The sequence below is a fragment of the Vanessa cardui genome, chromosome 10 (genome assembly GCF_905220365.1).
Source record: "Vanessa cardui chromosome 10, ilVanCard2.1, whole genome shotgun sequence".
Taxonomy (NCBI): domain Eukaryota; kingdom Metazoa; phylum Arthropoda; class Insecta; order Lepidoptera; family Nymphalidae; genus Vanessa; species Vanessa cardui.
Genome location: NC_061132.1, coordinates 11287894 through 11301565, shown reverse-complemented (window position 1 = coordinate 11301565; position 13672 = coordinate 11287894). Strand labels below are relative to the sequence as shown.

At 35.8% G+C, this 13672-nt stretch overlaps 1 protein-coding gene across 5 annotated transcripts; it reads left to right on the top strand.

The window, feature by feature from the left end:
- Nucleotides 1-120: 120 nt before the first annotated feature.
- Nucleotides 121-11917, top strand: LOC124532997 (merlin). Of its 5 annotated transcripts, none has more exons than XM_047108149.1 (12): nt 121-461; nt 1264-1393; nt 1912-2117; nt 2748-2872; nt 3437-3539; nt 4305-4511; nt 5030-5281; nt 5910-6056; nt 6699-6890; nt 8730-8902; nt 10507-10767; nt 11534-11917. In XM_047108149.1, the coding sequence occupies exons 1-11, from the start codon at nt 375-377 to the stop codon at nt 10715-10717; spliced, it is 1833 nt and encodes a 610-aa protein (XP_046964105.1). In that variant the 5' UTR covers nt 121-374; the 3' UTR covers nt 10718-10767; nt 11534-11917. The 5 variants fall into 5 exon arrangements, with proteins under 5 accessions (XP_046964105.1, XP_046964104.1, XP_046964103.1 ...); XM_047108148.1 differs by having other exon boundaries at nt 8727-8902; nt 10507-10719; XM_047108147.1 differs by having other exon boundaries at nt 8727-8902.
- The last annotated feature ends 1755 nt before the right edge of the window (nt 11918-13672 follow it).

The following is a 13672-nucleotide window of genomic DNA, read 5'->3' as shown; positions in this document are numbered from 1 at the left end:
AATTAATCATATTATTTATTATTAATGTGTACTTTGTTTTTTTTTCTCTTAATTCAATTAGACGTAGATACGTGCGTAATATCTGTCAATAAAATAAAAATAAACACAATCGAATGAAAAGTGGAACGGAACGGCTGCGTTAGTTTTTCAGAATATTTTTTTTTTATTCACCTCGCATTCTTGTTTCATTGACGTTCCTCTTGTTTGTAAATAATAACCGCTGGAAATAGTATGCGATGTGAAATTACGCGCATTCTTCGATCGAGTGTACATTACGTAAACCTTAGTTTGCAAGTTAATTAAAGTATGTTAATAGGAACCTAACCTATAGGTGGGATCGTAGTTTTCGTTTAATAAAGAAATGATACGGGATAATGCCGCCCTTTAGGAGGAAGAAAGCTGCCAAGTCGTTCCCAGTGAAAGTTTGTACTTTGGACGCGGAGTTGGAGTTCAACCTTGAGGTGAAATAATGTTTAACATTTACGCTTATTTGTAATTTTGTTTACAGCTTCGGGTGCAGGAATGTTAACACAATGAACCCGCTGTGAGTCATCCTTTGACCCCGGGGTCAATTAAATACTTAATTTTCACGTAACTTTGCGTATAACTGCATTTTAATTGAGTAAAATAAAATTAATGTTTATTTATAAAATAGTATGTTGACAGACCTTAATGATAAATACCTAGCATGAGTTCAAATGTATATAAGTAATGAATACCTGTATTACATTGATTTCAATGACATATTAAAAATATATCAATAATTAGGTATGATATAATTTGCTAATTATCATTATTGGGTAATTAAAATAGTTTGTCAATATTCTGTTCATTTTAAATCATTAGTATAAATCCATGTTCTAGTTTAGTAATAATTGATTATTAACTGGTATTTTTTGTTACTGAATATTTTTTAAATAATTTACATTAATTATTACAATATGTAAACACATGCCTTATTAAATTATAATAATTTAATGTTATTAATTTTAAATAGACAACTTATTTAATAAATAATTAAATGAATAGGATAAATGAAAAAATTATATATGTCCCTTATATGAGAATTTTATGATTTTTTTATGTAATTAAATAATTGTATTTTTCTTTTAAAGAAATAGGCACTATCATACCATGCATAGAAAAGAGAAGGCATTATATCTGCCTCCTTTACTATGCATTTTCTGGGAATTTAAAAATAGAACTAAGAAACAAAAGAAAAAATACTTGAATTTTATTAAAAGTAATAAAACCTTGTTTCAGTGGCGAGCAACTGGTAGAGATTTATTTGACTTGGTATGCAGAACTATAGGCTTAAGGGAAACATGGTTCTTTGGACTACAGTTCGAGGATACAAAGCACTTTATAAGTTGGTTGAAATTGGATAAAAGGGGTTAGTGTACAAAAGTCATACTATACTAGAAATCAATCAAAAAAATACAGACAATTTTTATAATTTCAATTTAAAAAAAAAATGATGATGCTTTATCTTATATAATTATACTACATAATCTTGAGGTTTAGTTTAAAATATATAGAATAAAATTGCCACTACTAAACTAAACACACTAAAAGAAATTTATATACTATAGATTCTAGTGTAACACTGACATCATTAACTCTTATTTCATTGAGAAACTAATTCATAATGGATAACCAATAATAGTATATCCAAATAAACAATTCTTCATTCATTAAGTATAGGCTTCCACCTCACTTACCTCTCTGATCTGTGTGTAGGGAGGTAACAGCTAAGTTAGTTATCTATACCAAAAAATCTTGCCAATCATTGTGTAGATAAACATGACTATGCTAGGAACAAACTTTCGAATTCAATAATATTAGTTATGATATAACTCCATCATTATTTTCAGGTTTGTTGTTGGTCTTAAAATATGTTTTTTTTTCTAGTACAAGATCAATGTGTCTCTCAAATGCCGGGCACACCATTCATGCTCCTCTGCAAACTCTATCCCGAAGATGTTGCAGAGGAGCTTATCCAGGAGGTCACACAGCACCTGCTCTTCTTACAAGTGAAGCAGGCAATACTTAGCATGGATATATACTGTCCTCCAGAGGCATCAGTATTGCTCGCAAGCTATGCAGTGCAGGCAAAGGTTAGTTGATGCATATAATTTAATATGCTCTTTGGTACTCAGGAATAATATAATAATAATAATAATATTCTTTATTGTACACCAAGATAAGTATAACACACAGGAAATAAATATAACAAAATAAAGCATGGCACATGGCGCATAAATATAGCTAATTAACACAGAAGAAATCTAGTATAGATTATATTAGTGCTACCTACTAGTCTCATTTCAATATTGAAGTTATCTCTGGATAGAGCTTCTAAATTTATTAGTAAAGAAAATGATATTATGTAAATAGATTTTAATATAGTACTCAGAAGTTATGTAGCTTTGTAATGTTGTAAAGAATTATGTAATACAAATAAAGAAATTTTACCTCTTTGTAATATGATCATAAATATGTTTTTTAGTAAATCAAATTGCTGCATTTGATGAAGATAGTGATAAAAATTATATATAGTTCATTTTGTTGGACAACAAACAACAACAACAGCCTGTAAATTCCCACTGCTGGGCTAAAGGCCTCATCTCCCTTTGAGGAGAGGGTTTTGTGTTGGACATAACCCTGTTATATATCACTGTTTAAATTATCATATGATAGAGAAAATGTTTACTGGTAGCAATAGAGTTTTCAATTTGGTATTTCAGTATGGTGACTATGATGAAAGTGCTTCAAAACCTGGAATGCTGGCCAGTGAAGACCTACTCCCTCAAAGGGTGATAGACCAGTACCAAATGACACCTGAAATGTGGGAGGAAAGGATTAAAATATGGTATAGAATCTTGCAGATACTTTAAATTCAAAGAAAAACTTTTAATGAGATTTTATTATATTGAAAATGTTATCAATTGATGGCATATTTTTTGTGATCAAAATTTAAATATGATATGTCTAATATATTTTCTGTTTTGTTAGTAATTGATTTTGATATTTCGTTGAATGTTCTAGTCCTGTTTTATAATCAGAGATAGTTTTGGTGGTAGGTGTGCAAGCCCACCTGGGTAGGTACCACCCACTCATCAGATATTCTACCGCCAAATAACAGTACTCAGTATTGTTGTGTTCCGGTTTGAAGGGTGAGTGAGCCAGTGTAACTACAGGCACAAGGGACATAGCATCTTAGTTCCCAAGTTGGGGGCGCATTATCGATGTATGGAATAGTTAATATTTCTTACAGCGTCATTGTCTATGGGTGATGATGACCACTTACCACTAGGTGGCTAATATGCTCGTCCGCCAACCTATACCATAAAATAAATAAAATAAAAATAAAGTTAATAGTACATATTGGGATGAGTTAATCAATCTTTAATATTCTGTATTTGATGTCAATAAGGTATGCGGACCATAAAGGAATGTCACGTGACGAAGCTGAAATGGAATATTTGAAGATAGCACAGGATCTGGATATGTACGGCGTCAACTATTTTGCTATAAATGTAAGATATTTACCATTATTAACTTAATGTTTCAACTTGACTGTGTTCTTGTGGTTAGACTACAGTTGAAGTTTTGGGTTCAAATCCAAGGATGTATCTCCCATAATGCAAAATGCCAGTTCTTCTAAGATCCGAGGTGTTTATTTTCAAACTAGTGGTAGATTTTTGACAGTCACTAAGCAAGTAAAACTTTGAGAGGATTTACCATCAATCATCATCAGGATTTTAAGAATTAGCCGGAAATATAAAAGTTGGTACTGTTAGTTTCCCTCAAAAAGCACCTAATAGACCAAATAGTTGGTCCCTTCGGTGGCTCCTCCTTCGGTCATGTCAGAGAATGGTATATTAGTGATGGATATAAAGTACACTTACATGTATACTTGTGTAGCTGGCTAGTATGATTTGGGTATAGATGCCGTAATATATCGGGGCATATAAACTGACAAGCATAATGAAGCTAGATCCGGGGCTTCAACTAAAGACCGGATCAGGTGCTTAATAAGCTTAAAGCAACGATTCAGCCAATGCATATATAAATAAAAAAAAAAAATTAATGAGTTTGCAAAGTCTGTATATATTATTCATTTATTGCCTGATGGTTAAGGAAAACATCGTGAGGAAACCTGTGTCGATAGAAAAACTATCACATGCTTAAAATTCCACAGTGGAGCATCATGGTGACCAAAGATCCAATAAGGTTTTAAGGACAGTAGACCTTAGCCCTAAAGCTGTTACGTTATTTATATTTTGATGGTCTTTTTCCAGAACAAAAAGGAAACAGACCTGTACCTAGGCGTCACGGCGCTCGGTCTCAACATCTACGAGAAAGACAATAAGCTGACCCCCAAAACGACTTTCCCCTGGTCGGAGATAAAGCACATATCATTCGACGACAAGAAGTTTGTGATCAAGTTTGTCGACAAGAGTGTCAATAATTTTATATTTTTCTCACCAAAGGGTATGAACAAATTGGTAAGATTTAATGTAATTTGGTTATTCTAGGTTATTAATTATTCTGTCTGATTTGTCTTTGAGGCTTTGGGGTTAGCCAGTAGAAATAAAGGTACAGGAGACATAATATTCTCATGCAAATTGATGATGTTAGTAGAGCTGATGGTTTTGTCCACTTTTTATTGAATAAATATTGTCTCAAAAGAAATTATTCAAAATATGGTCATTAATATGGATAAATTGCTTATCAGCCTTCCTAATATCTAAACTAATATTATAAATAAGAAAGTAACTGTCTGTCTGTTTTTCACGGCCAAACTACTAAACCGAATTTCATGAAATTCGGTATCAAGCTTGAATGCTGAAATATTTAAGGAAGTGCAAATTACTTGAGTTGATAATCAATATGTTAAATATATTTCTTGATTTTTGGGAATAGTTACATGATTTTTTTGCAATATTGAATTGTAAAACGATCATGACTAATTTTGTCCCGATGTTTTTTCCAATGACAGCCTTGAAAAAGGTTCTTTTAAAAGAGTTTTTTTTCTCAGATTTTAGATTTATGTATTGGTAACCACGATCTTTACATGCGAAGAAGGAAGCCGGACACGATGGAAGTCCAACAGATGAAGGCCCAAGCTAAGGAAGAGAAGCAGCGGCGTCAGATCGAGCGAAATAAGCTGGCGCGCGAGAAGCAGCTGAGAGAGGCCGCTGAGCGCGAGCGTGCCGCAGTCGAGCAACGCCTGCTGCAGTACCAGGAGGAAATCCGACTCGCCAACGACGCGCTGGTGGGTGCCTCGACCCATGCCACTGAGTATGGTCTGAAAGACGATATGACCCAGTGAATATTCATGTGCTGAATTTGTGTTTGTAATTCATCTCGTGCTCGGCTGTGAGGGAAAACATTATGAGGAATCTTACATGTGTCTAATTTGATAGAAATTCTGCCATATGTGGAATACATCAATCCGTACTGGTACGGTGTGGTGGAATTTGTTTCAAATGTTCTCCTCAAAGGGAGAGGAGACCTAAGCCCAACAGTGGCAAATTTATAGGCTGATGTTGTTTGGTTTTAAAAATTAGGTTAGACCACTTCGTCCAATTTATTGCTATTGTAAGAGCTGGATAAAAGTATTTCTGGTGTAAATTAAATGTTCAAAAGTTGGGCTAAGGACACATTCTTCATTTCATCTTTCTTAGAAGAAAAGGGTGGTTTCACAGGTTTCGTCTCCATGTTTTTGATTCGCTATCGACCATAAGATAAATTAAAATATTTTATTTAGTGTTATCAAAAGTTTTTCTTAAGAGTGTAGATGTAAGCCAGGTAGTCGGTGACAATATGCGTTTTTCCATCGCATTTGATAATATTGTACAAGTGCAAAAGCCATGTCAGTGACCTTGAAATTCCCATGACAGCGGCGCTCCGAGGAGACGGCTGAGCTACTGGCGGAGAAGGGTCGCGTGGCTGAGGAGGAGGCGTCCCTGCTGGCGCAGAAGGCGGCCGACGCCGAGCGGGAGAACGCGCGCCTGCGCCTCTCCGCCATCCGCACCGAGGAGGAGAAGGTACCAGGACTCCTTGGCCCACTCTGTAATGACCTTGGGGATTAACCCGTCATTGAAGGATGTTACTTAAGCACAACTATGCAAATGACGTCACAAATGAGCTAACTCGATACTCTATTAACCTTTAAACTTATGGACTGTGTTTCCACTGACTAACTCACCTTTGAAGGATGTTACTGTAGCACAATCATGCAAAATATGCAATACCTATAATAATGGGTTAGCACGAAGCTCTATTAACCCTTCCCGCTTAGTAGATGAACGTAAAAAACACAGACTGATGATTTCTTACTTCAAGATTTGTATCCGTATTGTAATATATATACTCTATCGTGTAGACCTCTTTAATTAGATTATTATTATTAATTACTTACTATTTTATTATTTTATACTTATTTGTTGTTTGAAGCTCTAAAGTAATAGAACGCAGCATTCATTTTAAATATTACTAAAATAATTACGTCGTGTGTACTATATTGCCATGTAAAGTAAAGTAAAGTAAAGTAACAGCCTGTAAATTTCCCACTGTTGAGATAAGGCCTCCTCTTCCATTAAGGAGAGGGTTTGGAACATATACCACCACGCTGTTCCAATGCGGGTTGGTGGAATTTATTTATTGCCATGTATTTTATGTAATTCCAGGTTCACTTGGAACGGAAAACCCGTGAGGCGGAGTTCCTGACGGCGCGTCTGGTCGAGGAGTCTGAGAAGCGAGCGGCGGAGGCGGAGCGCCTCAAGGCGGAGCTGCTCGCCGCGAAGGTCGCCGAGAAGCAGGCCAAGGAGAAACTCCTCAACTTCCTCAGCAGGACCTCGACTGGATCGCTGCCGCCGCCTGTGAGTTCAATCAAAAATCAAAGTATACTTTACTTGGTGGTAGGGCTTTGTGCGAGCCCGTCTGGGTAGGTACCACCCACTCATCAGTTATTCTACCGCCAAATAACAGTAGTCAGTATTGTTGTGTTCCGGTTTGAAGGGTGAGTGAGCCAGTGTAACTACAGGCACAAGGGACATAACATCTTAGTTCCCAAGGTTAGTGGCGCAGTGACGATGTAAGGAATAGTTAATATTTCTCACAGCGTCATTTGTCTATGGGTGATGGTGACCACTTACCATCAGGTGGCCCATATGCTCGTTCGCCAACCTATACCATAAAAAAAAAAATTCAAGTAGGCTTATTCGGTACGCTACTCTGAGGTCCCGGGTTCGATTCCCGGCCGAGTCGATGTAGATTACCAATAGTTTTCTATGTTGTCTTGGGTCTGGGTGTTTGTGGTACCGTCGTTACTTCTGATTTCCATAACACAAGTGCTTCAGCTACTTACATTGGGATCAGAGTAATGTATGCGATGTTGTCTCATATTTATTATTTATACTTTATTCAAGTGGGCTTTTACAAGCACTTTTGAATCGTCATTTAACAATTAAGTGAAGCTACCACCGGTTCGGAAAGTAGATTCTACCGAGAAGAACCGGCAAGAAACTCAGTAGTTACTCTTTTTCAACATTTAAAAAAATACAGTCATGTTAGTTAATTTTTAAGTTAATACAATTATTAAATTAATATATCCTGCCTGGAAGTTAACAGGCATTAATTCCACGCTTTTTTATCATCTACTAAATCTTGTATCGAATAATACGCCTTTTTCACCAATGTATTTTTTATAAACGATTTGAGTTTACAATTAATGAAAATATCACTTTTAAAACACATGCTTTAGAATTGGAAATTATCAATTAAGAATATATAAATTAAGTTCATTACATTATCAATATCATCATCCTTCTGCCCTTTTTCCAATTTTATTTGGGGTCGGCGCAGCATGTCTTCTCCTTCCATACTTCTCTGTCAGACGTCATCTCACGAGTAACATTGTTTCTAACCATATCGTCTTTCACACAATCCATCCATCGTTTCCTTGGTCGTCCTCTACCTCTATATCCGTCCACATTCATGCTCAAGGCCTTCCTCACAATGTGTTCCTCATTCCTCCGCATTACATGCCCATACCATTACCTTATCAATAATTTTCTCAAAACTGATTAATATAAAAAACTTAATGTTTTTGGGTAATCGAGCTTTTCTTGTTAATTTAGAATTAAACATTAGACCTTCATTTCCAATTTGACCCTCTTGGTAAATGAACGTAAAAAAACCGACTAACGACTTCTTACTTCAAGATTTTTATTCCTCATAAATACTCTATCATGTGGACCTCTTTAATTTAAACTAACTCAATACTATTTATATAAAAATAAAAAACACCAAATAAAATATTATCCACAGATAATATAATATAATAATAATATAATATAATAATAATATAATATAATGTGAGCTGAGATGGCCCAGTGGTTAGAACACATGCATCTTAACCGATGATTGCGGGTTCAAACCCAGACAAGCACCGCTGATTCATGTGCTTAATTTGTCTTTATAATTCATCTCGTGCTCAGCGGTGAAGGAAAACATTGTGAGGAAACCTGCATGTGACAAATTTCATAGAAATTCTGCCACATGTGCATTCCACCAACCCGCATTGGAACAGCGTGGTGGAATATGTTCCAAACCCTATCCTTAATGGGAGAGGAGGCCTTATCTCAGCAGTGGGAAATTTACAGGCTGTTACTTTACTTTTTACTTTACTTAATATAATATAATATTTTCTTTAGCAGACATCTAGCACGGTACCGTCATCGATGTTCCCGTCCACCTGCTCCCTGCCAGCCGAGCTGGGCGGCGAATTGCTGCAGAACGGCTCCACGGCAGACGAAATCAACTCCTACCAGCTCGTGTCCGATGACGACCCTCACGTGCACCGGCTGTCACTGGAGATCGAGAAGGAGAGGTGAGTGAAGGCAACCTTAAACTCTTAATAACTTTGAGATAAAGAAAGAAAGAACACTTTTATTTGGGACCGTACAAAAATTATAAATATATGTATATGGTTATAAAAATATATATGGAGATGGCTCACTAACACTAATTAATAATGTACAGTCGGGGTAAGAAAAGGTTCGTCACCTTAAGGTCTATTTTCGTGTGCTCAGTATGAGCGATAATCTGCTTTACCGATCGAGAATGGCGTATTGCGTCGCTATGATTTGATGTTTAGACTCATTAGATAAGATAAGATTTGATAAAGGAATGTATTTGAAAACTGACGAAGGTTTTCTTACTCTGACTGTACTTGGTGGTAGGGCTTGCAAGCCCGTCTGGGTAGCACCACCCATGCGATATTCTATCGCTAAACGACAGTACTGAGTGTTGTTGTGTTCCGGTTTGAATGATCAGTGATCCAGTGTAACTACAGTGGATATAAAGTTGATGGCACATTAGTGATTTAAGGAATGGTTAATATTTCTTACAGCGCCTTTGTCTATGGTGATGACCTCACCATGCAATAAACAATGTCACAAAAAAATCTTAACGCTTCCATTTGACCCATAAATTCAAGTAAAATCAAGTGTTAATAGAACAGAAAACATACACTTTTTTATGGTATAGGTTGGTGGACAAGCATATGGGCCACCTGATGGTAAGTGATCACCATCACCCATAGACAATGACGCTGTAAGAAACATTAACTATTCCTTACATCGTCAATGCGTCACCAACCGTGGGAAGATGTTATGTCCCTTGTGCCTGTAGTTACACTGGCTCACTCACCCTTCAAACCGGAATACAACAATACTGAGTACTGTTATTTGGCGGTAGAATAACTGATGAGTGGGTGGTACCTACCCAGACGGGCCAAGTGATACATAGTTCATAAGTGATCATATCACTGATTGTTTTTGCCTCAATACTTTTATAACATGGTCGTAGTATGCATGACATAAAAGTACGCTGGCTATCGTATTCACTTAATGTTATATTAGACGACCTCCGGGGTCGAGTGGTTTGTACACCGGTTTTCATGGGTACGCCACTCTGAGGTCCCGGGTTCGATTCCCGGCCGAGTCGATGTGGATTACCATTAGTTTTCTATGTTGTCTTGGGTCTGGGTGTTTGTGGTATCGTTACTTCTGATTGTCCATGACACAAGTGCTTCAGCTACTTACATTGGGATCAGAGTAATGTATGTGATGTTGTCTCATATTTATTTATTATTAAGAGCAGAGATGGCCCAATGGTTAGAATGCGTGCATTTTAACCGATGATTGCGGGTTCAAACCCGGGTAAGCACCGCTGTTTCATGTGCTTAATTTGTCTTTATAATTCATCTCGTGCTTTGCGGTGAAGGAAAACATCGTGAGGAAACCTGCATGTGACAAATTTCATAGAAATCCTGCCACATGTGTATTCCACCAGCCCGCATTGGAACAGCGTGGTGGAATATGTTCCAAGCCCTCTCCTTAATGGAAGAGGAGGCCTTTAGCCCAGCAGTGGGAAATTTACAGGCTGTTACTTTTTTTTTCTTTTTTTTTAATGTCATGCGACGCGTTCCAGGGTGGAGTACCTGGCGAAGTCGAAGCACCTGCAGCAGCAGCTGGACTCTCTGCGCTGCGAGTTCTCGGTGCTGCGCGTGGAGCAGGGCGGCGCCACGCTCGACCGCCTGCACGAGGCGCAGGCGCGCGCCGGCGACGACAAGTACAGCACGCTGCGCCGCCTCAAGCAGGGCTCCACGCGCACGCGCGTCGCCTTCTACGAGGAGCTCTAGAGGTGCGCCGACGCTCCCGTCAGAACTCCTACGAGGAGCTGTAGGGAAAGGTGCGCCGACGCTCCTGTGAGAAGTCCTTGGAGATATGATAGCTGAAAGTTAAATAAATTTGTCAAAATTGTTGCCAACATTTCGTAGTTATGCGTAACAACAATAACAACAGTCTGTAAATTCCCACTGCTGGGCTAAATGCCTCCTCTCCGTTTGAGGAGAAGGTTTGGAACATATTCCACCACGCTGTTCCAATGCGGGTTGGTGGAATACACATGTGGCAGAATTTCAATGAAATTTGTCACATGCAGGTTTCTTCACGATGTTTTCCTTCACCGCTGAGCACGAGATGAATTATAAAGACAAATTAAGCACATGAATCAGCCTGCCTGGGTTCGAACCCGCAATCATCGGTTAAGATGCACGCGTCCTAACCACTGGGCCATCTCGGCTTATGCGTAAACCAGAACGTAACCAGACTGTGTTGAATATGAACTTTTTAATTACTGAGCCATGGAGATATGACGAAATAACGCGTTCTTAAAAAATCTAATATAGTAGTATTTAGTGATACTAAATAAACTACAGAATTTCTTATAACTTTCACAGCAACAAACATCTTACAACATATCTTTAGAAACTAAATTAGCTTTGTTTTTCAACTAAATTGTACATGTTTTATGCATATATAACCTTCCTTTTAAATCAATCTAAAAAAACACATCAATAAAAATTGTACATTTTCAAAATTTTAAGCATACATAAGTACAGACAGCAGTAAGCGACTTTTTTATACTATGTAATGAAAAAATAATCTCTTTGCAGATCGAGTCAACTTATATGGTTTCACACAATTCCAAGCATTGTAAGTATTTACTTACCTCCGTCACATATATGTTAATAGAACATGGAGTACAAAGTATTATATACAATTAAAAGTGCCTTATTAATTAAATAACATTTGTAATACGGAGATGTATCAGAAATCATAGTAAAATTGCGTGTAAATCTGTCCTATTTAATTATTTGTTTAGTTTTTTGTAAGTGTAAGGATGATTGGAATTGATAGGTGTATTTTTATAATTATTTTTTTATTTTTCGCGATTTGTGGCAGCCCCTTATTTATAATACATTTCAATGGCAGGAGGAGTATATACAGTGGTGTAGCTAGGTAAGGAGGGGACCCGGTGCATAGAAAAAGAATCTTTCTTTAACTAATAATTACCCCTTAAAATTATAGTTAAGAAATCTTATGCGCAGTATCGTGATTTTCTAGCTTCATAAGGTTTTATTTCGGGGGCCCCCTGAACTCCGGGGCCCTGATGCACTGCACCACCTTGCCCTATCTACGCCACTGAGTATAGAAATACAAACTTTTAATTTATGTTTTTATTCACATTTGCTTATAATCCCAATATAATAAGCAATGTAAACAGACTCTTTGTTATTATATCTGTATTTAGAATATTACTTATGTAGTTAAGTGGAAAAGTAATTACTTCAAATCTGTAGTTTAACTTTCATAGTTCCGATAGCAATGTTGACGCTTAAAATAATTTATTATAATTAATCTATCATTATGAATATCACACGTTATTTCTGCTTAGTTAAAAGGTCTGTTTTTTTACCTACTCCTGCCATTGTATTCAACTATAGATCTATTTGAATTATCGTTGTAATAATAATAATTATCGTGTCTTAGTTAACAGTTAATGAACCAAAATATAAATTGCACTTTTATAGCATGAATATTTTAACTTTACCCCTCTGAACTTAGGCTTTCCGAATAATATTAAAAGTTTCCTAATACAGTTTTCCGTAAACGAGCTTTCTTCATAAGGATACACTGATTTTGATATTGCTTTATGGAAAATACACGCGTTTTGAGTGAGTGAGTGAGTGAGATGACATTCTTCTGATAATTTTTAATATTGAGAATAATATTATATAATATTATTTTAAATATTATTATTATACAGTATTATAATAACAATTTACTTTTAAAAGTCGACGATTGTACTATGCCCTAATTCCTTTAATAAAATAAATTATTTATATTCCTGACAACTTAAGAGAGGCAAAGTTAAAATGTTCGTGTCGTAAACCCCTATTGATCTCTTAATTGAAAATTTAGAAACATCGATATATCTTCAGGTAAATAGCTTAATATGATTAATTAATTATTTAAATAAGTCTTTTTTCTAGTATTTAATAAATGGAATAAAGATTTGTCGTGTCTATTATATAAAAAGGTAATGCCTTTTTTATATTTTTTTTTCTTTAGTTTTCGGTTTATTTAATATCAGAAGGCCATAACATATTCCGTAATTGATTAAATATAAATTGTACACATTGTTCGATTTAAATTTATATTAAAAAAAGTAAACTTATATAAAAATACTTTTTTTCTAAAAGTGATTGCAATAGTTGCCTTTATATAAATTGAAAAAAAAACTATATCATATAGTTTTACATAAATTATACATAATATCATTTCAAATTTGTACTCGTTCAACCATTAGTTTTGCATATTTTTGTGCAAATCCGTTTGCTCATTAAAAGTGCACGAGCATACGTGAAAACGTTATCTTGTGCGAACGCAAAAGCTTGTGTTGTTGAGCTGCTTATATTTGATGTGCAGTATTAATGAAATTAATCCATAGCATTGCAAAGCCGGCTCTGTGTTTATTCGTTCATAAATTATTTTATCTATGACATCTGTCATAAACAATAAGTACATATGTATTTTACAGTCCTCTGATGACTGTGTCAATAATTATTAAGATCTGTTTAGTATATAGTTACATTATATAATATTATTGATCGTTGTCACAACTCTCTTAATTGGTTAAAAAAGATGCATTCAAAATATGATCATTTATACAATTTTTTTTATTGTATACATTACATATTCTGAATGCACCTTTATATTTTAATCTTAAGTTTCCGAACTGTCAAATTTCA

Excerpts from the sequence above, each read along its gene's own strand:
- LOC124532997 (XM_047108148.1), top strand. The coding sequence starts at position 375 with ATGCCGCCCTTTAGGAGGAAGAAAGCTGCCAAGTCGTTCCCAGTGAAA. Across the intron at positions 3,540-4,304 it reads TCAACTATTTTGCTATAAAT|AACAAAAAGGAAACAGACCT; the intron begins GTAAGATATTTA and ends GTCTTTTTCCAG. Across the intron at positions 8,903-10,506 it reads CTGGAGATCGAGAAGGAGAG|GGTGGAGTACCTGGCGAAGT; the intron begins GTGAGTGAAGGC and ends GACGCGTTCCAG.